At 41.6% G+C, this 26,781-nt stretch overlaps 1 protein-coding gene and 1 long non-coding RNA gene across 2 annotated transcripts; one reads left to right on the forward strand and one right to left on the reverse strand.

Annotated features, from left to right (window-relative positions):
- Positions 1 to 283: 283 nt before the first annotated feature.
- LOC135413452 (ADP-ribosyl cyclase/cyclic ADP-ribose hydrolase 1-like) lies at positions 284 to 26,608 on the reverse strand. Its single transcript, XM_064653207.1, has 8 exons — positions 26,287 to 26,608; positions 11,575 to 11,704; positions 10,796 to 10,931; positions 9,920 to 10,002; positions 8,162 to 8,238; positions 7,537 to 7,629; positions 5,195 to 5,281; positions 284 to 1,956 (listed from the first exon to the last, which is right to left on the reverse strand). The coding sequence occupies exons 1-8, from the start codon at positions 26,523 to 26,525 to the stop codon at positions 1,875 to 1,877; spliced, it is 927 nt and encodes a 308-aa protein (XP_064509277.1). The 5' UTR covers positions 26,526 to 26,608; the 3' UTR covers positions 284 to 1,874.
- Positions 22,501 to 24,978, forward strand: LOC135413454 (uncharacterized). Its single transcript, XR_010430242.1, has 2 exons — positions 22,501 to 23,130; positions 23,357 to 24,978. It is a non-coding gene; the product is annotated as an uncharacterized LOC135413454 (long non-coding RNA).
- Positions 26,609 to 26,781: the final 173 nt, after the last annotated feature.

The raw sequence follows: 26,781 nt of genomic DNA on the forward strand, positions 1-26,781 counted from the left end.
TTATGACCAAGAACAACATATATATATATATATATATATGTGGATGTCTGTAATCAAGGTAAAGACTCAGGATGTTTTCCTTCCAGCCACCTACAAAGACAATGACAGATGGAGAGTATAGTCTGGGAAGGATGTGCTGTGTGACCTTTCTCTGCTTTCCTGGGCAAGCATATGTAGTGTTTCATACAATGAATGAATTTCTGAATTATTTTTAGAAAGTGGTTTATTTCCTTCTTTCTTGACTTCCAGAGTTTAAGTAGTATGTGAAACCGAATTAACAACATTTACTATCAACAATTTTATTATAGATCTTGATTTTACAGTTGACATTTTATATTACAAGAGAAGAAGTACAAAAGTGAGAATGAAGACAAACTCTTGACTGATAGTCAGAAGTAACCTATTTGGAAGTATTGGTATGTGTCTGCGTTGATCCCTCTAAGTAGTTACATAACAGAGTGCAAATAAAAATACATTTCACTTAATGTAAAAATTATGAGTGAGGTCTTGGGTGTGTCCAGCCATACTCAGTGCAGGCCCTCTATTACTCTTGCAGAGAAGAGGTTTATGTAGAGATGTCAGAAATTACACCAGCTTGTGTAGCTCCATAAACATGTTTTGCACTCTGGGTAGTCACTAAAACATATGGTGTTATAACCTTCTGCCTGTGGGATCATGGAAACCTCAGTCTGCCTAACAGATTGGCAACTGCTGGTGACATTGGCACCTCATCACTAGCAGCATCTCTGTAGCAAAGCCTGCTCTGTTCTCTGAGTGTCACTGGCACTGCACAAAGGCACTACAACCGTGGCCACAAATTGGCCTCAGATATTTGTTATAAACACTGCATTTGACTATGTATATGAGACCAGTAAAATAGAAATCAAAGGAAATCAATGAAACCTGCTGTTTCAGTGTACTACAGTGAGTCTGTGCTTGTGAATTATACACCACAAGGCATTACCTTTCACTTCAGAAACTGAGGTCAAGAGAGACTCCTTATTGTGGCAACTGTTTGATGTTTGTTTCTATTCCAGTGGATGCCCAAGTTGTGGCCTAAGGGACCTTTTATGAAAGTTGGAAGGCTTGCACTTACTGCTATATTAAGAACAAAATGTAATCTGAACTGCAATGGTGTTTCCAGTAGGATTTAATGGGGCTCTCTGAGTCAACCTCACTATTTTCTCTCCCAGTTACACACTCAGCAGTTCTTACAGATGCTGGCAACCCTTTGAGTGGTTTCTGGTCTTTTCTTGGCTCAGCTCAGCCCAGCTGTCTCCCCACCAGCTGCTTACTGTGATACCCACTAAAAGGTAAGAACCACTCTGCCTCTTCCATTGCTTGCTTTACCTGCTCAGAGATCTCGCAGTCCCTGGGGAGAAATATGATTAATACTCTGTGCCACTGGGCAATGTTCCCCTTTGGGGAATGTTCCACCAGGGCATGCATAGCATGCCCTGATCATTTCCCACCCAGCCTTCCAGCAGGGAGGAAGCTGAGTGCGATCTGGGCAAATTCTGCCTCTGCTGGAAAGCCTCTGTCTTCTCTATGGATGCCTTAGAGAATTCCTGCTCTCTGCCTCTGGAGAGTTGTACAGGAGCGAGCGAACTAGGGCAAAGCTAGATATGTTCAGCTAAGTTGCTGAACATGGCCCTGGCCCTTCTGAAATAGTATATTTGAATGCGTGTGTGTACAGTATCACACCTTAAGTATCATCTCCTGCTATAACTGCCTGTTAGTATCACAGCAAGGATTTCTGGTTATGGACTGGGTACACACCACGCTACTATTTATCACTCTAAGCTATGTAGCCATATCTTTTCCAGCTTTACACACAAATGATGAAAATCTTCAGTATCGTAGAGGCCACCCTTTCATGGAACTGCCGTGCTATTGGTGCAAAGTCTGCAGTCTGTGTGGTCAGGGTTATGCACACACTGAAGGAGCTGAACTGGCCTGAGATAAAACACAAAAACAAACAAATATTTAGTAATCACTTTGCAAGTACAACAGAATAACTTCACAGTTAAATGCAATATTAAAGTCAAAGTGCGGGTTACACCTGTGTTTATCAAGCAGATATCTTTCTCAGGGTAATTCTCTTTGATCTTGCTGCAGAAATGTAACTTTGGTGTTTATAGGCACAGGAGCAAGTTGGTACAAAACAAAGTAGGATCTGACCTCACAGCATGTCAGCTATGCTGCAATATCAAAAATAATTATGAAAAAGAAGTAAGATCTCTTGCACAGACTGCAGAGCTGCTGCCATGCTGGAAGTTCACCACCTGGCTTACTCACTGGTAACCCCTACTGCTACAACATAAAGCTCTTGCTATCAATGTCAGATATGATTAGATTTTTTTGCTAATACATCCAGTAAATCTATTTTTTGGGGTTACTTCTGGAAGACACTGTAGATATGGACAAAGGCAAGAGAAAATGATCAGCATCAGCTGCTACGTGGCATGGAAAGCCAGATGCTGATACAGACCCACACAGTTCTGTTTGCCATGACTCCAGGGGAGTGAAGCTAACTTACATGGTCTATCCTGAAGTTTTGCTGTACCTGTAAATTTCTTATTCTATTATTGCCATGAATATAAAATAGTAAAATTAATTATCTGTGTTGCTCTTACACAGTTGTTTATATATGTGTTACTTGAGCTCTGACAAAAAGCCCTACTTGTTAGCTTACCTTAAAAAGTGAGTTGTGAGGCACAGAAATGAGTGTGTCAGGCTTCAACTTGTGCTAAGCCATGAGGGATATAAGCTACTATATATTTCCTCTTCCTCCCTGGCCCCTCAGCTTATTTCATAATAGGCTAAAATAATCTGTACCAACTTAAAGTTCCTGGGAGTATTTGTTAAAGCCTACATTTACCCAAAGAGAAAATGAGCACATGATTTGGCAGATTTATGCACCACACCAGTGATAATTTTTTCCCTATGTGCAAAGCACCCACTAATCAGGTTCAGCAACACTCAGAGTTGAGGTTTTGCTGGCACTTTTCCTCCTGTCAGCAGAAATTTTAAACTCGATTGCTTCGTGGTCACTGTGGCCAAGATGGCCACCAATCTCCACTTTGCTCATGAGATCCACTCTGTTGACAAGCAGCAGATCAAAGAAGACATCTTTTCAAGTCAGTTACCTTAGGACTTGTTATAACAAGGTAACTCACCTAGCTGATCAAAGGAAGCCAGCTGATGGAATCTTTTTGGATTTCAGTAAAGCTTTTGATACCGTCTCTCACAGGATCGTTCTGGACAAAGTGTCCAGCACACAGCTGGATAAACACATCATGTGGTGGGTGAGCAATTGGCTCATAGGTTGAGCACAGAGAGTAATAGTGAATAGGGTAACATCACACTGGCCACCTGTCACTAGTGAGGTTCCACAGGGCTCCATCTTGGGCCTTGTGCTCTTCAATATCTTCATAAATGACTTGGATGCAGGACTGGAAGGGATACTAAGCAAGTTTGCACATGACATAAAACTGGGAGGAGCTGTTGACTCCCTTGAAGGCAGGGAGGCCCTGCAGAGGGACCTCAATAAATTAGAGGACTGGGCAATCACAAACCATAGGGGCAAGTGCCAGATTCTGTGCCTGGGATGGGGCAACCCTGAATGTATGTACAGACTGAGGAATGAGATGCTGGGAAGCAGTGCTGCAGAAAGGGACCTGGGGATCCTGGTCAAGGCAAGTTGAATATGAGTCAGCAGTGCCCTGGCAGCCAGGAGGGCCAACTGTGTCCTGGGGGGCATCAGGCAAAGCATCACGAGCCGGTCGAGGGAGGGGATTGTCTCGCTCTGCTCAGCACTGGTGCAGCCTCACCTTGAATATTGTGTGCAGTTTTGGGTACCACAATATAAGAAAGGTATTAAGCTCTTAGAGAGTGTCCAAAGGAGGGCAATAAAGATGGTGAAGGGCCTTGAGGGGAAACTATGGGGAGGGGCTGAGGTCACTTGGTCTGTTCAGCCTGGAGAAGAGGAGACTTAGGAAAGACCTCATTGCAGTTACAACTTCCTTGTGAGGGGAAGAGGAGGGCCAGGCACTGATCTCTTCTCTGTGGTGGCCAGTGACAGGACCTGAGGTAATGACCTGAAGCTGTGTCAGGGCAGGTTTAGGCTGGATATTAGAAAAGTGTTCTTTACCCAGAGGGTGGTTGGGCATTGGAACAGGATCCCCAGGGAAGTGGTCACAGCCCCAAGCCTGACAGAGTTCAAGAAGTGTTTGGACAATACTCTCAGGTACATGGTGTGACTCTTTGGGATGGTCTTGTGCAGGGCCAGGAGTTGGACTCAATATCCTTGTAGGTCACTTCCAACTCAGCATATTCTGTCATTCTGTCATTCTGTAATGCCCAAACGGGAATATATTGCTCTGCCCTCAAAATTAAAATCCTATCATTTGTCTCCTTTGCAGACCAATTTTTCCTTCCTTAAAACTTTTGCCACATACTCAGTCATTTATAGAAAGGTGTGTTTACTTTGGAAATGTTCTTATCCAAATATGAGTCCTTTACACTGAAAAGCTGTTCCTGACAGATAAGACATAAGTAATATTGAACCTTTTCTGCTTTTCTAAAGAACAATTTCAATCTCTGTGAAGGTCTCTGAACCTACACAGAGGGATAAAGGATCTCAGACTTTTGTATTTCCTCAGCAGGCAGATGAAGATTTCAGGCAAGTCAAGACTTGGGCTGCTGTTTCCCAGACTCCTGGTTTTTTTCTCCTGACAATATTATAGTAATTATTAATGCTTATCATGTCTCATGCCTCATTCTCTGACAAAGCAAATGGACAGAAACAAGCTCAAACGAAAGAGAAGGAAGTAAGGATCATCCTTTGCGCCCTGCACTAGCTATATGCAGCAGGGAGGAAAGCTGCCCATTTGGTTTGGATTATTTTAGGTAGAAGCCTGGTCAGATGAAAATCTGGAGGCTGGATTGGTCCTTTCCTGAAAGCAACATGCTCATTGGGAAGTGCAGGACAGAGAGCAAGACCCAGACCCAGCCAACACCAGGGCTGAGCCCAGCTGAAAGCCCCTGAGAAGGACACAGCTACATTGGAGGGATGTCATGACAGTAAGAGGAAAGTCTGCTTTCATTTCTTGTAAACCTATATTAAGTCAAGAGGTAGATGCAATATTAATTTTATATCAGAAAGTTGTCACAGATAAGAGCGGGTAATTACCTGTAATTATCTTCACAGATGATCTTAAAGTTTCGCTCTTCCAAGATGTTTTTCAACCTCTGAATGGAATGACCTGAGCAGGATTCACTGCAAAGAGAAGACTTTCATTATTTGTGTTCCTTGTGTGTACAAAAAACTCAGCTAAATTCCACACTATGTCACTGCTTTATTACAGGTAAGGTTCTTTAAAGGCTTCTTTGCTAATGTGCTGTAAAGTCCATTGGGTTCATGGAGCTTTGGCTACCATTGGGCCTTTGCTAGTAGGAACTGTGTGATGTTCAGCTGTGAATCTTGCATGAGAACTTTGGGCAGGAAGACATCTGTGGGAAATAACTCAGTTCCATTCACAGTTCAGTGTGTTTTACAACTGTTCTAGAGCTACAGATGGCTTCCATCCACAGGAGCACAATATAAGGCTCATTCAAATCCGTGGAAGGACAAAAGGATCAAGTCCTCTGTGTGATATGGCCAATCATAAAAATCAGCAGCTAAGTCCCAGGTAGGAAGTAAGATAGGTGGAAATAGATAGAAAACATGGGAGGAAGCAGGCTATGAGCACTGTCTGTCTGACTCAGTCTGTGGCTGCTGCTGCTCTATTTTGACAAGGGGCTGTTTCAACCACTTTCGCACTGGTAGGAGCCCTAACTTGTCTATTTTTTTATCATCCCAATGGTTACATGGAGCATATGGTCTTGTCATACCTTTGAGATCTTTATCTCTATGCTCAATTTGTGTGAAATAGCCTAAGGGGCCCTAAAGCTGTACTGAGATGATTGACAAATGTCATAGGCACAGACAGAGACACTGCAAAAGAATTGTTACCTCAGGGTAAAAATCATCTCCTTATCCAGAGTGTAGGACACGCTTCAGGGCAACAATACAATACTGGTGTAAATCCTGTTCCTAATATGTGACGTTAGTGGAAAGCACAGCCAGCTCTTTTTTGGTCACTAGATTTGCCAGGTTATCAGTGATTCAACATGGAATACAAATCAGAAGACAAAAGGTATACATATTATTGGAGCTACCCTCCATCTTTCTCCTTGGAAGTAAGTCAAAAATAAAAAGGAAACTGCTGTGAATTTGGTGCAGGAGGAGGATGTGTCAAGTAAGAGGGCTGGCAGGCACTGTCTTGTTGAAGCTGTTGAGGAGGAACCTGATGGCTTTTCTGATGCTGGGAAATCATGGGACAAAAGATCCAGTGCTACGTCTGGGAAAACTGATGTAAAGATTACTCAATGTGCTTTTCTTCAGCAAAGCTCTGTGCAATGGACCACATGAGTAAGCCTGGTGTGCTGACCACAGCACAAATGCACACCTGTGAGCTGTGGCTGATATGTCAGCTTGTGTGGCAAAGAGACACTTCTGGGTGTTTGGACTAGGGGAGGGGCTGAACACTGGAGCTGGTACTGTGTCAGACAGTGAGGCTGTCTGAGCAAGGGTCTCTGCTGGGTCCACGCTCCTTCCCAAGTTGCACTGCATCATCACAGCCTGCTTCCTGACCCACAGCACCAAAGCTGCTGTTTCTGTCATGGAGATCCTTAAGAATGGGAGAAACTGTGTCAGTGCATTATAACCATGAGAGCCAGAGAACTGTCTCTGAAGCTGGAGTCAAAGACACTGAACCTTATGCTTAGTGCTTGAAATGTGGTAGATCTGCAAATGAATCTGATTAGGATGAAAAAGATCACTGAGAAAGGCTCAGATGTGATTTAAGTCACTGTTCTGCTATGAATAATTCTATGGGAAGTATTTAAGCTATAAATTTGTTATTATAAATCACAAAATTATTTAGGTTGGCAGGGACTGCTTGAGATCATCGCATCAGTTAAACTAATATCAGCTAGAGCAGTTGCTCAGGACCCAGTTATGTTTTGAGTATGTCCACAGATGAAGATGCTACAGCATCTCTGAGAAACCTATTCCAGCATTCAAAATTATTTTCTCAAAAATAGCCGTGCTCAGCTTAATTATACTATTCCTTTGGACAAACTTATTTTCCAGCTGTTCACCCTTGCAAACATAGCCTGCTCTCTGACTTCAGTGCTGCAACCATACCAAAGATATGTAGAGCTCAGTGGGGTTGAAAGGAATTTAAAGGTCATGGGACCTCTTGAAAGCAAGGAAAATGTAACTGTGTCTTATCCATAACTGTTCAGCAGTACCTACAAAAAACCCTAAAGAAAACAACAGTACTAACATTATTTTTTCCAGTAAAGTAAGCAGCTTAGGAGGGTAGATGTAGAGTAGGTTTCATGAGTTTAAGGCAGTGTCACTGTCAGACCTAGCTGTGCTGTCTACCTTTCATATGCTGCTCATCGTTGTGTACCGGCACGACTTACCTTTGAGGTCCGCCAATGTCATGCATTAGCCAAATGTGCACTTCAGAGACTTCATCTGGATTTAGATTAAAGACCTCAATACTTCCAAAGATGCTGTAAGGACAGGACATGAAACAGCAAAACATTCTCAGTTATCCGAGAAAGATGTACAGAGTATGCTCCCCAAATATTAGTGCTTATTAGTGTTGCTATTATTGTCATTGAAAGAACATTATCCCATCAACGGATTTTCATAGACTATTTAATTGTCTTATGGTAAAATATTTTCTCCCCATTCTTATTTCACTTTCAGGAGAACTCTCGAAACTGTCTGCAGACAGAAACAAGCTGAGGTTTTGCCATCTTTAGTGCCTCTTCTCTTGTTCAGTTTCTTGGCTATTGATTTGGTTTGGTGCCAGGGACATGAATATGGCTGTTCCCCCAACCAGCATATTCTTCATCTTTCAGTATTATTCAAGACTGCCCTTCCAGCCAGGTACCTCCAGGATGCACTGTCTGTGCCAGTAGTTTGGACCCATATGTGAGTTTTCCAAAATCCATTCTGCACTCGGACTCACTGGCAAAGGCACCCTCACCAGCATGCAGGCCCCACAGAAATATGGATGGTTGCATGGTGAGTGAATACCTGCTGCTTCTGAAAGCTCCAGCTTCTATTGATCCATTGAGCATCACTTGAACCACACCACATGCTGCTTCTGCAAACTGAACAGAATCAGTGGGCATTATACTCTGACACTACATCCAGTGCCACATCAGACTTGGGGCTGGGAGAAATTACTGTAACTTCGTTGATGTCATCAGAACTGTCTAATACAAGCTGAAGATCCAGCCAATATTGTTGCAGAAAAAAAAGCCTCTAAAGGCTACATCGAAACTGTGATAAAGCCTCGTCAGCCAGCTATGAATTGACTGAGGTTGCATGGGACCAGTAAGGAGTCAAAGGAGTACAGCAACTTTGCTGTCACTGCTGGTTTCAGTTTTTATGGGGCTTTCCAGAGCCCCAGCAGCTACAGCTGTCTGTAGTAACTCAGAATAATCCTCAGACTGCTTTAGCTCAGGCAGTGAGGATGACCCAGAACAGAGATACTACTAATTTAAGGACGTACAAATCATCACATATTCATTTTCTTGTGACTCATGCTCTGTGTTCTTTTGTGGCTTGGGGTTTTTCTCCCTAGATATTTTAGCAAAGCTCATCATAGAGTTTTGTTTGATTTGATTTTTAAATTACTGGGTTATATAATCACTGCTCTTTTATTCTTTAAAACTCATGGCCAAATATTTAAAGACTACTAAATTTTATAAAGTACCTACTCTAGATATATAATCTATTGGTAAAACAAACAATTTTTAAAAAGCTTAATGCAGGTGACTGTACTTATCAGACCTTACAAGTCCTCTTAAACAATGTGGCTCAGCCTCAGATCTTGAGAGCTCTGAATTTGCAGGGAAGTTCCATTATGTCTAACTTCCTAATGTAACGAGTTTTATTAGATCTTAAATTTATTTGGGTTAGGAAGCCTGCAGTTGAGATACCTGACTCTGTATGGTGGTTTTATCCCTCCTAGACTTTGGAACTGAGGAGAATTAATCAGAACATAGAAATTGTTTTGGCATTGGAAAAATTATGCACACTAGTTTCCCCACAAAGCAATTAGTTATTTTACACTGAGTAGACTTTTTTTTATGTACACGAGAGCTGAAGCATACAGGAATGCTTGTTTTCCACCTGGGCAGTCATCTACTAAATAGTTATACCAAGAGTGAAGTCTTGAGAGACATGTAAAATTAAAGTGATACAGGACATCAGGTTTTTTTCTGGCCGTTTTTTCCTGTAAAGTGCTGATTCAACAAAGCCAGGCTAATTGCTTAACTGGGACTAGCAGGATCTCGTTCATGCCACAGGAGCTGGCATGATCATACGGGTGGGGACATCACAGGAACCTTGCCAGATACAGATGTGGGAGGATGCGCTCTTCAGGTTTATGCCAGGAAGGTGCAAGGGGATTCTCAGCTACTTTGAAAATTTCTGTGGCAATCTAGGCACTGCTTTCCACATTAGCATGCTAAAATGTATTTCATTGTACAATTTCCGTCCTGTGATTTAATTAAGGTGGTGATAGTTTTAATTACAAGCATTATTTGCAGAGCTTCAGCAGTCGGCCAAGGGTTGTTCTAGACACTGGCACTCAGTCTCCATCCATTCAAATAAGAATGCCCAAACTACAGTGACATTAAACATCATACATAAAATATGGAACCTTGTGAACTTCTACAATTCCGTTTTTAAAGTCCAATTTGCAAACTCACATTTTTTGGCAGTGTCAGGAACTTAATGCCTTTCAAGACTCTTGGATTCATGAAGATTTATTCTAGATCTTACCATCTTGGACGCCATTTTCCAGAACACGGAGCTGGGGTTGCTCTCACATTCACTTCGTTTTGGACAAGATTCATAGTTGATTCCTGAGAAGATGTATGTTTATAGAATAGCTAAGGTTAGAATGAATATTGTTGCAATGCTTATATGGCTTTGCCAGTTGATTAACAATGGCAAAAAGATTTGCCTACTACCAAAGAAAGAAGGCTACATGAGGAAAGGGGTGCTGGAGGAAAAGAAATTTTCATGTGTTCAAAGGTCTTCTCATTTCACACTCATTTCAGGGAGGGACCTGCAGATCCTGTATGACAAATAATTCTCAGAAAACTGAGAAGGCAAAACACATAGTCCCAAATGCGAGAAACAGGCTGGCTCTTTGACAAACACTGTCTGATTGCATTGAAAAATTAAACTTTGTCCAACATTTCCAGTAATTCTATCTCAGTTCAAGGGCTGCTAGCCTTAAGCACCAACTGAGGATTCCTGCAGGCAGCAATACCCCCAGGGAACCCGAATACTGCCCCAACACTTTGACTGGCCTGTGACCAGGTCCTTTTGAATGACATTCCTGTTTTGCAATTTGTACCATAGAAGCCAAAGGGATGAATCAGGCAAACTAGGTAAAGAGGGCTAGATGTGAACTGTAATCCAAGCAGCAACTTGATGTTAAAATAACATCCAAAGTTGTGTTTTTTAAATTAACCTGAGAAATCAGTATTATTTTCAGTCTTCCATAACATGGGACAGAAATATAGTTAAGGTTTTAAACTAAATCACCAGCAAACAATGTGAAAAGGATTGTGTTTAGGTGTAGATACACAAAAGAAAATCTGTAATTCCAGTGTTTGTATTTGTTTTGCAAAAAACAGGACTTATTACCTGGGGCAGAGGGGTCTCCACACCATGAAATCTTATCAGCCATATAACCCAACAAGGTGTCCTCCAAGGTAAGGAAATTTTGATTGGATTTTGTATAACGATGAACAAGGTCATTTGTCTTGCTCCAAAACAGTGACTGTGAAATAAGGTACAATGTCCAATAAGTGATAGTTATACTAGACCTGATAAAAAAATTTTCCTGTAGAAAACCAAAAAGTTCATGATAATGAAGTAGTTTTAGTTTTTACTAAAATGCGACGAGTTCACCTTAGTGGGTCAGTTCTTATTTGTGCAGCCCACACTCTCATATCCAAAATATTTTTGGATTTTTTTTTTTGTGGAAATGGACATGTTCAGCTTGTGAAGCATTTTGAAAGAAAGGTTTTGATTAGTTCTCATAGGATATATACCCAATTGTTATATGTTTTTGAGCTGCACATGGAAGAGCAGCTTCTTGGAAGCAGCATCCCTCTAACAGAATGATCACATGCTCCTTACAGAGAGCCATATGCTCAGGGAACAGGGACATCTCTGTCACTTCACCAGGATGACCCTTATGCAGGGATGATTCCCAGAGATAGAGTATGGACAGGGTTACTGGGGTCCAGAGGTGATAACTGCAGGGCTATTGCAGTAAGTGCAAAAGCAAAATATCATCCTTGTCAACCTATGGACCCTCACAGTCATTATGGACGTGATCCCATCACTCAGAGCACAACAGAGACTTGCCATCCCACCACAACCCTACTTTTCCAGCCCACCATGCATTGTGATGTTACCTTGTTACAGGGTATATGATGACTTGCTAAATCCATTAGAGGCTGATAATCTTCTGCTGTGATATTACAGGGATTCTTGTAAATGAACGCATCTTTTAATGATTCCCATATTTTTAGGCAATCCTTATCTCTGCCGGAAGATTAAAACATAGTTAACCACTATTTATGAGTATTTGTGTCTGTGAAAGGTTCTCCTGTTATGGTCAAACACTATGGATCAGATATTAAAAGAATTCCAACTATACTCAGGCACCAAATACATTATCCACTACAAAAGCAGAGTATCTTTAGCAAATTAAGTATAAACTGAGGAATGAACAGTTCCAAAACATCTTTCTCTTTTTCCTGCATTTCAAATTATTGTTTATTGCAATATGTGAATGTCATCTATGTTTTTATCTGTTAAAAAGAGCAATGCTTATATCACATAACCAAAAGACTGAATTTCTGGATTATTCATACCAAATTATGAGAAACAAATAGCTTCTCGGACTATAGCTTGTACATTTTAAAAGTATGGCCAAAGGATACTGTCCCTTCAGGTACAGCAAGACAGAAATATGCCACATGTTTCCCTGCAAAGAGTTTGACCCTACAGAAATAATATCTATAATTTTATCTGACACAAAAGCAGGTCTATCTGTTTTGAACCTGAGGTTATTTTTATTTATGCACTAATTTTCAGCTATTGACTTTGCAGGAGCCACAGCTGATTTTCACAGGTATATCCAAGAACCACATCAGATGCTTGGTCTCCGTGGTTTTTTTCAGTCTCCTGCTGATCCTCCACTGTGTTACATGTTCTAGCCCTTTTGCTCTCACTGGCATTGAGCCAGAGGAATTCCACTGAGTTTACATGAGGGATCTCCTTCATGCCCCACACGACTCTGTCACCTCAGCCTGCACTTGTTTCTTCAGATGCTGCTTTGTCAGCCTAGGAAATAAAGCACCTCTCTGCTCAAAGAAGCAGGGCTCCTTTGGTACTACCAAGAGGAAATCTCTTGCACAGCACGGGCAAGCAATCATATCTCTGTGCTGAAGCAGTGCCATGGGCGCTGCAGCATAAATAACACTTTGGATGGCTCAGGACATTTGCTTTCTTGTTCTTGAGGTAATGAATGAAAACTTTGCACTTTCATAATTCATAATTATTGTCTGTCTAGTATGTGTTCTCAAGGCTGTCCCCCATGGGTGCACTTCCCTTCCTCTTCATGTTCCCAGAGTTTCAATGGCACATGGAGAGCCTGCCCCTCACATTACAGCGGTGACAATAATGCAGTGATTCTACATCCCTCTCTTCCCCATTTTTATGTAAATTTAAAAGGCTGACTGCATCATTCTAGTGTCTGCATGTCTCTATAGAGCTCTTTTGACTATCTTCGAGTCATCCACTCTTTCTTCACTGTTTGCAATCACCTCCCAGTGTGTTCCCACTAAAAGCCATTTGAAGAATGGACTCTGTCTTGTGTGGAGAAACTGATGCCTTCAGAGCACTATAAAAATAGCACTGATCGATTAGGACTTGACAGACACACAGCTGCAGGCTTTGTTACCAGTTGGTACTCAGGTAATATGTAGGATGTGGAATCTGATTAGTCTTAAAAATAGTCCTAGAGGAATTAAGAAAACCAGCAATAACTCATTGAAGATTTCCTAACATTTCCAAGTTAATCAGTTGTGTGATCTCATTCCTGCTGCTGAACTTGATCATGATTTTGACTGAGTGCCTACTCGAGGATCAGAGGGGAAACTGGAATGCAGAGAGTTGAGCTTCTTGTATTACATGGGTCACGCCCAGCCTTTGGGACTCAGAACCACTTCCTCACTGGCTGGACATAAACTGTCTCCTTCCCTTCCTATGTTTATGGAAAACAAGCATCACACAAAGAGGAGGCACAAACAGACTCTTGTCTGTTTGTGCCCAGAAGAAAGTGAGAGCACCTGACAGCACCACATACCAGAGGGGATTGCCTCTGTCAGACCCGCTAAAGGGGCTTGGGGCAGTATCATGCCAGGAAGGACCTGGCAATCCACAGCAAGATGTTCCAGGCTTTTCCTCCCTTCTACCTTTATTTAGGCAGTAAAAAAAATATAATTTAGTGTTATATATGATATTGGTTATTGGGAGGTCATCCCACCAAGGTGGCTACAGAGCAAGTTCCCATGCTCCAGCTTCTTCCAGTCCTCTTCCGGAAGGTCAGTGGTGGATATGCTCCCATGTCTCACTCTTAGGGCAGTCAAGTGCAGTACACTGCAGAGCTCTACCTGGGCTTAATTCATCACTGAACTTGATGAATTAAAATGATCTTGTGTATTGCCACTGTGGAACACAGACAGAGCCTGGGGACAGGGACACGGCCCACCAGCCTGAAGGCTGGAGCCAAATGGCTACCGGAGGCAGCTCTGGTGCATCCCAAATTTCCTTTCATGTCATGCCAGTCTGTTACAGGGGCAGCCCCTGCTGCATTAGGGGCCACACCTCTTCTTTATATGAACCAAATTTACTTCCAGATAAATAAAGATGAATAACAATGATGATTTTTTACAGGACTATTGTCTTTTATCAAAGAGCTTAAATGCATTTTCAGTTACAGTCACTGTAGAAATAAGAAGCCAAACTGCAGATACTGTAGGGAGCAGAGTCATTGCTTTGCTGTTGCACTGTGGTGTCAGTGAGAATTCACATGTTTTACTTAGCAAGATTTAACTTGGGTGTATTAAATTTTCTCCTGGAGGAACCTTTCTCTGGCTGCAGAGTGCAAATAACTGATAGAGACAATATTCCAAACTTTGGTGCTTTATTTAGGGGCTAGGAAGTTGTAAATACCTCTCCCTGCCAAAAGGGATTACAACACGGCCACACTGAATCAGCCAAAAGTGAAGGCTCCTGCTGATCAAGGGGTGACATTAGAGAATAGGCAGCTCTCCCCTTTGCTCTGCACACTCAATGATATCATAAAGATAATTTGTAGGGCTTGGCTGTAAGGACAGGTACATCTCACATACACTTATATGGCTCACACTTTCTAATCTGTCAAATGATTTGTCCTCCTGGCAGAATTCTTTTCTACTTTTTTTTAAAGATACTCCTGAAACCTATTATATGTAATAGTGTTAACAGCCACAGGTGACAGCTGGGTACCTATTGATCTATACTTTCATATGGCAAAGTTTCAAAGATTTTTTTAAGATTGGTCTCAGAAGACAAAATATTTTTCAAGAAACCATAAAAAAACCTGTTTATTTTTTTTTATTTCCAAGCAGAGAGGTAAGTGATAGACACAGTACAAAGCATTTCTGCTGCTGGACTCAAGTCATGGCCATGAGAGGCATGAAGTAACAACCATTCAGGTGATTCATGATCCTGCTGAGAGAGATTGCTGAGTCACAAATCCAAAGCATCAGTTTTCTAGCCTGTCAAGATGCCAAACTCAGCACTGGATGATTTGTGTTGATGTCACTAATATCTGAGAGAAGAGTCTTTATCCACAGTCCTGGCAGAGCTGAGCCAAACTGTTTAATGTCACAGAAGTTGGTAGGGCTTAGCCTTCAAATGAAGGAAGCTCTTCTACAGGTCATAATCAACAGGTACTGTTAATTGTACCCCACAGAAGAATGATAAGGCATGAAGATGGATTTTATGGAAACTAGGCAATTTCAGCGTTGGTTTAGAAATCAAAATACAGATCTTCAATGTAAAAAAATACATACAGAAGTTAAACAGCCATTTATTTTTGCTGTCCTTACCTATCAACATACAATACTATCAACATGTATATTTTTACATCTGAATAAAAATAATTCATTGATTTGCCATTGGAAAGCTGTTTCTCTGATAGGAAGCACAAGTTTTGCCTCACATCCCAAAGAGATTACCAGTTATACAGAACTGTGATTTTAGTTTATGTATGAGAAAAAATAAGCACTGAAAAGACTTTAGGACTTGCTAATCCTAGCTCCAGGAAGATATTTCATTCTTTCCAATCTCACTGTTGAGGCAGACTCTGTTAATAAAGTTTCACCTGACACTTTTTTCATCACAGAAAGAAAATATTTGCCTGGTGTGCAGCATTTAACTTACACTGAGCGGAGGTAAGGGCAGAGACCTGTTGTATCTCTGGGCCTCCTGCAAACAATATGAGAAGTTTTCTGGCATGTGGTATGCTAAAAATTCCAGCAAGAACAGCTTCAGGTTGAAACAAGCACATCTCCCTTGCCAAAAAAATGCTTGAGAAACAAATTGTCCTCTTAAGGCTGCTACCAACTTCTAAGTCACGAAATGTGTTGATTTCGGTTTTTTTCTGCATTTACAAAAGAAAGGCTGCAAAAGAGATCCTCAGTCTACCAGTTAATAAAATTTATCTAATTAAAATAATTCAGACCCCATGGTGATTACTCTTATATCTCACACTGCTGTGCGGCTCAAGTGCTCTCTTCCTCTGGTTTTTATGTATTTTGGGTTGTATACTCACTAATTCTGCATCCTATCTGCAAATATCATCTCTTTATGCATAATGGATTTCTTTCTTTGAAGCTAACTTCATTTATGCTGAAACATTTAAGACCTTTTATTCTACTATAGACTCTGAAATATTTAATCCAAATTCAGTGACAAATAACATAAATATACTCTGTGTTTAATTTTTTCAAATTTTTTTTCATTAATAGAGTTTGGAAAATGTGAAATAATAACAGACTTAGATTTAACATTGTGAAATCTGCTGTAAACTTGAAACCTGTAACTCTTTCTTCAGTATAGCATTGAATAAGGGCTGGGATACAAATAACCATTAAAATTACATTTCCCTATTAAATCCAAATGTTATACATACTGCAAAGCATATCCTCCATTTGTCCTTACATTTGGGTAGAAGCTGCATTTTCCAATAAATTCGAGTATTTCTATCCATTTGCTTTGTATATGAATATCACATTAATCTATCAAATGAAAGCTGGGACCAAGAAAACTTCCATTAGCATCTATCCCAGCAGCCAAATTTTAATGTGGATATTAGAAAAATGGACAGCTTCTGCATCATTATTTCTTGCATATCTATACACTAGTCTGGCTAACCTTGAAAGAGCACCCTTACACTGAAAGGAATAAGATGCCATTGAGCTACCTGGTAAATTACAGTTACTACAGATCTTTTTTTCTTTGCTTTACAATTATTTTTTTTCTTAACTGGACATGACAGAGCAAATTTTTCCCCAATTGAAATCAATTTCATTGGTATAATATCATGGATAATTTTCATCCCTGCTGATTTCATTCACACCATGAACAATGACTTGCTTTCAGTTCAGCACTGGACTGACACTGGATGCTTGAATCATCTTAAGAAGGGTTTTTCCTTGAGCTGTGTTTCCTCTAGTTTTCTACTCAGAAATTTGAGAGAGATACATCAAGCACGGGACCCATTTCAAATTTACAAGTGAAGAATGACTTCCAGGCTTTATTCTGGAGAACTCAACTCTGCCCATGTCTTTCAAATCACCCTACCAGGCAGAGACACTTTCCTGGTGAGACCTGTTCTCCCCTGCAATCAATAGCAGCTTTTCAAAGGTCCAGAGTTTTATTTGTAAAACATTACAATGTCTTCAGGCCACACTGAGATTTTAATTGTGGCCCTGTGGTGAGGCTCTGAAGTTACAGATGGGAATAGTTCCCTGAGCCCATGTACCTAGCCTTTGCAGGGATCAAACCTCTGCAATTTGTAAAAGAAAATCCTTCTGGTTTGCTACCACCCCTAGCCAAAACACTGATGAACCTCAGCACTCAGAAATCAGGCTCTTTAGAAAGTCAGTGAGATGTTTGTGGTTATAACAAAGCTACTTGAAGGTATAAAACCAGTTCACGCTCTTCTGGGAGTCTAAGGCATGATCTTCACCTGTAAAGGCCCAGACATCTCAGGAGAACGCACATCAAAGGAACTAAATGGTGTTGCAAGATTTCTGCATCTAACCTACCCATCTTTTACCTGTGTCATTTTACCCGCTGCATTTAAGTGAACTGTGATGGTTGTAAACAGTAGTGCAATTTATACATCCATATTCAACCTGTTTTTTCACGTGAGTTAATGAGTAGCTCTGTCTTCATGTTGTCAAAAATTACGCAAGGAGCAGTAATTTTTATGCCTGTCTTGAAAGGAAGCCCTCTGAAACACAGAATACTTTTGCTAACTTTTTTTGCCCTAAATATTTCTGCTTTTTTTCTTCAGCTTTCCTCCAGCCTTGCTGTGTGTTTGTTAAGAGCATGTAACACAGCAACACCAAGGTTGCTAGTAACACCAAGGTTGAGGGTTCAATCCCTGTATGGGCCATTCACATAAGAGTTGGACTCCATGATCCCTGTGAGTCCCTTCCAACTCAGAATATTCTGCGATTCTGTGTCTCACTGCTGCTTTGGAGCAGGTTTTTTGGAGCTTCTGCCAAGGACAGCCCAGGCAGCTGTGGTTGGAATTCTCTGCAGTCAGCTTGAGCTTGGAGCTAAAATCAAGGAGAACACTGCCATCCTGTGGGAGAAGGGACGTCTCAGGAGCAGCAGCTGAGTTCAACCCCGAATGCGTGTGGTCCACGCCAGATGACGGCCCGACCCGTCCCAGACCCTGGAGTTCGAAAATGGGGATGTGCACAAAACGGATCGGCTTCCTTCCTATTATTGTAGCACTTAAACTCTCCCATCAGTTATCTTTGTCCTAAAAATTAGACAGATGTGAATTAAGAGAGGTCAGCCAAAACACTGTCATCACTGAGCATTTGAGGACACTACCCTCTGCTGGTTTTAGCATTAGGATAACAGAGAGGGGAAAAATTAGCAAGGGAAAAGATGAGGGAAAAAAGCAGACCTGTCAGTCTCAGAGTCTTCAATAAGCACTGGCCTCTCTCTACCCATTTAGTTTCATTATTGCAAAGTGTCTACCATCACAACATTTATGGTAACTGACTTTTTTGCAACACGAAAATGAAATTACATGCTTGATTTTTTTTGGCAGCTTGATTTTGTATTGCTTTCTGCTAATTAAATAGTTCTAAAGCCGGTAAAGAAAGCATTGGAGGAACTGGCTGGGGACAGAGATGGAGATCCAGAACCCTGCCTCAGAAAAAGGTAACTTCTGGAACGGTTGCCCGTAGGCAGAGCAATTAAATTCCACAGGGCAAAGAGGGGGAGCCTGGAGGTCTGGAAAAAGAAGTACTAGGTGGATAGCTGATGGGTGCATCTCAGGGCTCTGTATGTTCCTGTACAAGGAATGACCTGGAACAAAGGAGAACTCCTTGTCACACCGGTCCTTCACCTTCACCTTCAGCAGCAACGAGAAGATTTTAAGGGCAGGAGCATTTGTGGCTTTGGTTTATAGTTCCTAGAGTATTTTATGTGAGTCAGGAATTGGTGCTCCAGGACAACACTAAGCCTTATCACCCTTCTGGGAAGGGCTGAGCTAAGAGGTGGCAGCAATAAACCAGTGAAGAGTTCATCTACATAAGCAGATTTTTTCGCTGGCTGGATTTCAGCCTCCCTGGGTGAAAAAACAAGCTGCTTAAGCAGATGGTGTTTTCAGAGATGCTCTATAAGCGGGACAGAGCTTCCAGAAGGGCAGAACTCTCAGGCAGAAGTCTCACCCGGTCTGCATTTTGACAGAGGGTCATAGTTGCTCTACAGTTTAAGCTTCCAAGTGAGGGCTGTGTCATCAACAGATACAGAGGGAAGAAATTTAAGCTGGCATCCTACAGTTTGACTAGAAGTAGTATTTTTAGTAGAGTTTTAATGTTAATAGTAAACTTGGAAAAACACTTAGATAACAATGATTTAAATGAAAGTATGCTACAGCAGGGAAATGTTCCACGGCTTAATGCAGCCTCATTTTTTTTCTCCCATAACATGAATTTGCACAACATTTCGGGGATTTTTCTTTTTATAGAACTAGAGCTGCTGCGATGTGGCATAAACACAGTAAGTCAGGAGAAGTCCCTGCTTCAAGTGTGGTGTGTGTCAGCAGGACATGGACAAGGGAACAGATCAGAGATATAATATAACTGTGAGTGAGCTCCTTGCTAATATCTTATTTTGGTATCATCTCCTGGAAAGACAGACTGCATCTTTAGCATATTTTTACCCTTTGACACTTGAGATAGACTTTCATTTGACCCTAGAGGGAAAAAGGATCTATTCCTCCTATCCCTATGGATAAACAGAGTTATATTTCCGCAGGGTGCTCTGTGGTGTTAAACAGTTCTTGAGTTTTAACCATATCTTAGCAATGAGAGCTGAACAATACTACCTCTGAGTATGGGGTTTTTTCACTGACATTTCTGGAGATGCGATAGGAGAACTGAAGCAGGGAAAGATGAGAGGGAACAAGATCCCCCCCTTTCAGCACCAAGCTCATAAAAACATTTAATAATTTCAGTCCTAGGGTGGTGCTATAATTTAGACAGCCACAACATTGCCCTGTAGAGCCAATTCTATAAAATCAATAAATAAAAAAGAAGGCAAAGAACAGGCAACTAACTGACTGTGCATGACTAAATTGATGCAAAAAGTTGCAGTGGAAAACTAAGCTGAACAGTATTTCATCAACAAATACTTCTGATTAATGTGTAGAAGGACAGTACAGACAGCATAATATTCTCTCTAGTATCTGGGATTAAATCCAAAGGAGACTTCCCCTGCAAGGAGATTTTAATATGTAACGGTGGGGTAATGGTGATGGAGTATGTATAGGCCAATCCAAATGCAAAAAATTATTTGAAATCCTACAGAATTTTTCAGTAAGAACCATTAACTATCTAATATATAGTATTTTAATAATTTTTTTTAATGATAATAACTCAATAGAGACAACTGACAGGTGAGCTCACATATGGGTGCCAAAGTGAGAGAAAAATTCAGATTCTACAGCATTGCTGTACCTCAGAAGTACATTGATCCATGGAAAATGGAGAAAAGACAATGTATCTTTTGAAATCTCCCTCTTAAATTTGCAGGATGCTGAGACCTTCGGTCGCTGTTGTCAGTGGAGTTACAGTGTGGGAGGGTAGATTTTCTGCACAGAACTGAGTATGAGCTTTGCACAGAACTGGATGGTCTTTCACAGCCTGGCATTGGCATTTATACTCCAGAAGAGCAGAAATAAATATGTTGGTGACTAATTATCTCAGGAACAAATAAATGACAGCTACCCACCACCATACGAATTTGTCTGTTGCTAAAGAGAAAATTAATTCTTTCTAATGAACTTCCTTTAGAAAGAGATTACAGTAAAATCCCAATAGAGTCCTATCTTACAACCTGGAGTAGTTATGGAAACTAGCTTTAAACAGCATGAGGACTCATTTGAAGGATGAACTATAGAGCCAGTAGTCCTGCCTCTATATTCTCAAGTGTTAATAACTGTCCATTTATGCCTACTAAATATTATATTCTGGCTTCCCATTAAAGCTCAGTACAGCATATTTCAATAGAAGTGTACTTTTAAGTAAGACTCAAACAATTGTTAACATTTATAATCATCTTATCTTTGTTACCAAGAAATTAAAAGAGCGATCGATGTTGTTCATATGTGAGTTAGAGGAAAACAATTGTAAAAGAAGATCTTGTTTTAAACATTGGAGGACAGAAGAAATGAGAAACAGAGCATGTTTCATACAATAAAGGCTAACACAGAAAAGGTATTAAAGGCAGAATACTGGCACATGAAATATGGAGGGGGACATTAACTGCATGCATAAATGTTCTGACTTGAGTGTTTTAATAAGCAGTGTGTTATCATGTGTATATAATGCCCATCTTAACACTGAGAGATAAAACAGAAGTAGCAACGAAATATCAACACCATTTCTGTTAGAGAAGAGCTAAAACATTTCTTCATTACTCTTTGTCTTAGTTTCCCAGTGCATTAGGTAGTAACACCATACTCTTCAGAAGACTGACAGTAAAGGTTTTCTTACGTAAGGTATATTTTCTTAATGAAAAAAACAAATCTCGGGTAAATTTCAGTATAATATCATGGCTATAAAAAATAAGGCTTGGACTTTTTTGACACAATCAAGTCACGGCTGTTGTTTAGTGCCATGCTTGATGTGAAAGTGTTAACAATCAGCGAACACATACAAGTAAATGTCTAGTAAAGCATGAAGGCAAAATGCAAAAGTAAGCATAATACGAACCCCAAATTTCTTTCTGGAAGAAATTATGCTGTGAATGTAATAGTATCTCACACAAAATCATGTTCCATATATTCTTTTTGACAAAATATACCTCCATCTCCACAGGCTGCAAAGGAATAGAATGGCAAAACGCATTCACGGGTATGCAGTCAGAAGCCAAAGATCTCCTGGGCGTGCACCAACTCTTACTAAATTTAATGGAACAATAGACTATCAAAATTTGTTATAACAGAATTTGCCACTAATGATAAAAACAACATTAGCTAATCTAATTATATTTAGGGGGGAAATATAACTTGTGTGTCCATACAAGATTGCATGAAAGATGACTGAAGTTTTTTGCAGCTTCATCATCAGGTTTTTGCACTGCTTAGTCAGGCACAGTAAGATTGCTGGGCCTGGCAGCCCACATGCGATACTGAAGCTGCTCCACCTGTGTCCTGGGTGCTCTCTCACTGGCAGAAGCTAGACAAAAAATAAGCTGGTTTGACTTCAATCATTTGCAAATAATAGGTCCTTGCAAGCTTGTCTGGACACAATCCTGTGCAATGTGCTCTAAGACAATCCTGCTTGAGCAGGGAAGTTGGACCAGATGACCCCCTGTGGTCCCTTCCAATCTTACCCATTCTGCGATTCTGTGAATCAGAGACCAAGAAGTGATTGGAGATGTGAGGGGCGAGCAGTCATTACCTGGGAATGAAAATTCTCTTGAACTGAAAATGTGAAATTAGTTTATTTCTAGATCAAAAAAAAGCAATGTTTATGCTTTGAGGATCGGTGACTATGACCTTTGAGATAATGTGCCTTCTCCCTTCCTTCCCCAGGTCACAAAGTGGTACCTGACCTCAGCATGCCATTTCAATCATGGTGAAGAGGAAAGCTATTCCATCACTATAACTCTGCATCGGCAAATTTCATGCTACACCTCTTGCTACCTGTTCTCTCCCCAGCAGGTACCGAGGTGCAGAACCATCATAAGCAGCATCCTCTGAGCAGTGGATAAATTATTATGTCGCCACAGCTAGTCTCGACCAGCACAGATCTTCTGACTGCCCTGACCTGTGCTTGTGAGCCTGCAGCACTGTGCATTCCATTGTGCTCCCATCTCTGATTGTACGAGGGATAAATTCTTGTAAACTAAAATTTGCATTGCCCGAGACCTGGAGGTGACACTTGCCGGCGGCTTGTTAGCCACAAGAGGGAGTCCGTATTACTGGGAAGGAGAAGACGAAGTCATTTGAGGTCAAATTGTTTCTTCAGACCAAACTGCCTTTGGCCTTTATTCAGCCAAAACTACAATACATACCAATGGCCACGGCTGACGAGTATGGCATTTTTGCAAGACTAGTGAATACAGAACTTCCAGCTTCAGTTAATGTCGAAGAAAAGGTAAGACTACGGAGCTGTGACAAACTGTTGCTTTGGAGCCAGTATTTTCCAGGGCAGCCAAAAAAGAAATACTGTTCTTTACTGTCAGTATCTAGGTGTGTGATGCTGTGTGCAAGAACAAAACCCCTAAAGACTGCTGTTCTACCATTCCCATTTTTTCTTAAAAATGGGGCTAATATTGAAAATGCATTATTAAAGCATTTGGTGTTCCTTTCCTCTTTCTCAGGAACTTTGGCATGACAACAGTTCAGCACAGGAAGACTGAGAAAACTGTATGTGTACAAATGATAAGTGTGATCCAGCCAACTGCAGAAATAAACCTGAGGATTGTACTCCACTCAGCCAGTTAAACAAAATCGTTACTGGCAGACACTTTATATAGTACAGTGAGCAAGTTCAATGCAGTGCCTCAATGTTTTGATAGATTTGAAGAAAAAGCAAATCAACAGTATAAAATCTGACTGCATGAGGTGTTTACAAAACCTGACTGCAGACAGCAACAGCCTTTCAGTGGCCTCACTGGGCTTGGATTGTGTTGGGCTCCAGCAAGATGAGAGAGTGAAAGGAGGTATCCTCAAGGATTAAAGAGCCGTGATAGTGAAGGTGTGCACTAGCATGTCCGAGGCCTTCTCACATGATTTACAGCACACACTTGCAAAAGGGGGGATGTAAATTTGTGACTTCTGTTAAATCCATCTGTGACATCTAGAAACAGTAAAAAGTCCATATTCATATGTCAGGAATCTCCCTTTTCCAAACATGACAGCTATTCCAATTTGAAATACGTCACTCCAAAATGTAGTAAACATCACACTAACTACTGCAGTGAATAGATTTTATGTTCAGAAAATATCAACAAAGTTGGAACTTAGTGGCTCTAATATTAAAAAAAAAAGTAAATATATGAGGACCTGTCCAGAAGTTTAGTAAAAGCAGAGCTTTTTAAACAAATGCACATGCTGGTGTAAGGTTAAAAGGGCAAGAACAGAATATGGACAAATTTATGAGGAAGTGAGAAGATTTCTAACCAAGGCAGCGGGGTTCCCACGGTGGGAGTAGTGGCAACAACAATCCTAGCAGAGTACAGGACACAGCTCAGCTCATCAGCCTGCTCATGTTTCTGCAGTTCCCTGTTCATACTCTGTTTCTTTGATTAAGTCACCACCGATCTCACACAACACAAGATCCAAGGCCTACATTAATGATGAAAGAGTGCAGGGTGAAAGATATGGGGCTTTCTGATGTGTCCTAAAGGCACCCATGTCATTATCAGAAAGCGCCAGGGACAGAAGTGGTTGGTTACACGACAAACTGCACCAAGCTCAGTGGGATCAGAAACAAGGAATCTCAGGTTGGATTCCCAGAAAAGAACTCACATTTAATTCTCTGTTCAGAAAACCTCTTGAACATTTTAGATGTACATAAATGACCATATTTTTCCTTTTTCTGTGCTCTACGTCTCAGATAAATTTGCCTCTTCAATAACATAAAAAAAAGGATCCTACTATACAGAAGTTATTTAATCTGAAAGAAAGTGAGCTCATAGTCATGAAGCTATTAAACACTGATGGATTATAAATAGCATAAAATATTATGCCTTGTAATAACAACCTTTTTAGAAAACATACACTCATATATTTGTGATATTTTTAAAAGTGTCCTTGAATTAACTGCTTAAACAAATCATTCCCAGTGATACTTGTGGTCCAGATTGAGACTGTGCTGCCAGTGAAAACATACATGGCATTGGCTGAAAACATATTCACACAAAAGTGGTTTCTTCATCTTCAGCACTCCGATTTGAATGAAACAAGCATAAGTAATAAAGGCTATTAGGCTTCAAAATAATTGCAGATTTGAGTGTATACTTCTTTAATAAATTAATGTATGCTTTTAGAAACATGCATATGATTTTGCAAAACTTCAGGAGCTTTTTAATTTTATTTGTAGAAGAATCCTCCTTCCCTTCACTAAATCCACTTAGATATTTAATGTAAAGCATGAACTTAAGTCTCTGCATGCTCAGGTCATGATTTTCCACGTGACCATTTCCCTTCAAATGCTGCAAATCAGCTTTTTCATACAGCATAGGATATCCAAAGCCAAAAGAAATCTAAATGCAAGCAAACTACATACAGCTTTGTTCTCATTATCTCAATGTCATGAAAACAAAAGGTGGCAATTGCCTTTTTTAGGACAAATGCCAGGATGGTTTTGTCACCTGCCCAAGGTGTGGGGCAGCCCCACAGCACTCAGTCCAGAGTGCTGGAAAAGTCTGTCAGAGGCTCATTGCAGACACAAAATAGGGAAGCTGGTGCCATGGAAGTGATGGATGGTTCCTTGCCGAGAGACCCTGGCTGCTGTGGATTCCGTCCTGAGGGTCTGGGTGTCCCCAGTACCTTCCAGGAGGCCCAGGGCATTCCTTACCTCATACTCTGCCTTTCTCTGCAGCGAAAGGGATCAGAAAATCAGTTCTCAGCCCTAATACATTATTGCAGACCTGGGCCCAGGGAATCTCCTCTGCAGCAGAGGAGCTGCTCGGGGTGTTACACTGCCTGCTGCAATGGCCTGAGCAAGGACCACCACTGGAGCAAGGTTTTGCCTGGGACTGCTGAGCTGGTGCTGTGATCCACCTCTATTCCTCCATGCAAGCTGTCTGTGGCTCATGCTTATCACAAAGTCTTATTCACATGCTAAAAATATGTTTTGGATAACACCAAGATACTTCACAATGATTTTCTAACATCTTTGCCTCTCCTACAAATCTGTATTGAACCTTCTCCTTTCCTTACCTCCTCTGCAGTTTTGGTTACATGAGTGCAGTGTCGCATTACAAGACTTTTGGCAGATCAGATTTACAGCAAATTGCTTCACCTCTACGTACACCTGTTAGACTCCAGCTTTTATTTTAGCTTTAGAGATTATGTTTTGACCTAGGATTAGTGTTACTCATATTGGCTCTGCAGGTAGTTTCCTTAGAAAGCCACCACTAGGGCACCGATGGTTCCTGTCTGCATATTTTTCTACAAAACAGGGGTCTTGCTCCTCTGATTTCTCTCTGCCACTGCACACCCAGTGGAAACGGCCGAGTGGAGGTGAGAGACGGCTCTCTTCTGTTCACCTGACACCTGAGGCACGACCGAGACCATTACTCACCCCAGCTCCGGGTACCGCTCTGTGATGTAGTTGTAGCATCTTCCCAGGATGACTTCTTGCAGGTTCTTTGTGGTCCCTCTGTCCTTCCACTTGAGCATTTTGGGGCTGTCCTCGTGTTTCCCGTGGGTCAGGAGAGAGGCCAGTACGACGGCGAGGACGAGGGTGGCCAGCAGGAGCACGATGCCCACCAGGAGCACGGTGCGCTGCCGCGTCCGGGCAGAGCCCTGCTGGAACGGCATCGCTGAGGGGCGGCCGCAGCTGCTCCCGCCGCCGAGGGACAGCGGCTTCTGCGGGCACCCCGCCCCGGCCGGCCCCGGCGGCAGCCCAGGAGGCCGGGCTGACCCCCGCCCGCCCCAGTCACCGCCGGGACGCCCGGGGAGGGCTCGTCTGCCCGCGGGGTCCGGCGGGGCCCGGCCGGGGGCGCGGGGGGCGCTCGGTGCGGCCGCGTCCGGCCGCCCCCGCCGTGCCGATGGTTTCAGAGCCAAACGAGAGCTT

Source organism: Pseudopipra pipra, chromosome 4 (genome assembly GCF_036250125.1).
Source record: "Pseudopipra pipra isolate bDixPip1 chromosome 4, bDixPip1.hap1, whole genome shotgun sequence".
Lineage (NCBI taxonomy): Eukaryota > Metazoa > Chordata > Aves > Passeriformes > Pipridae > Pseudopipra > Pseudopipra pipra.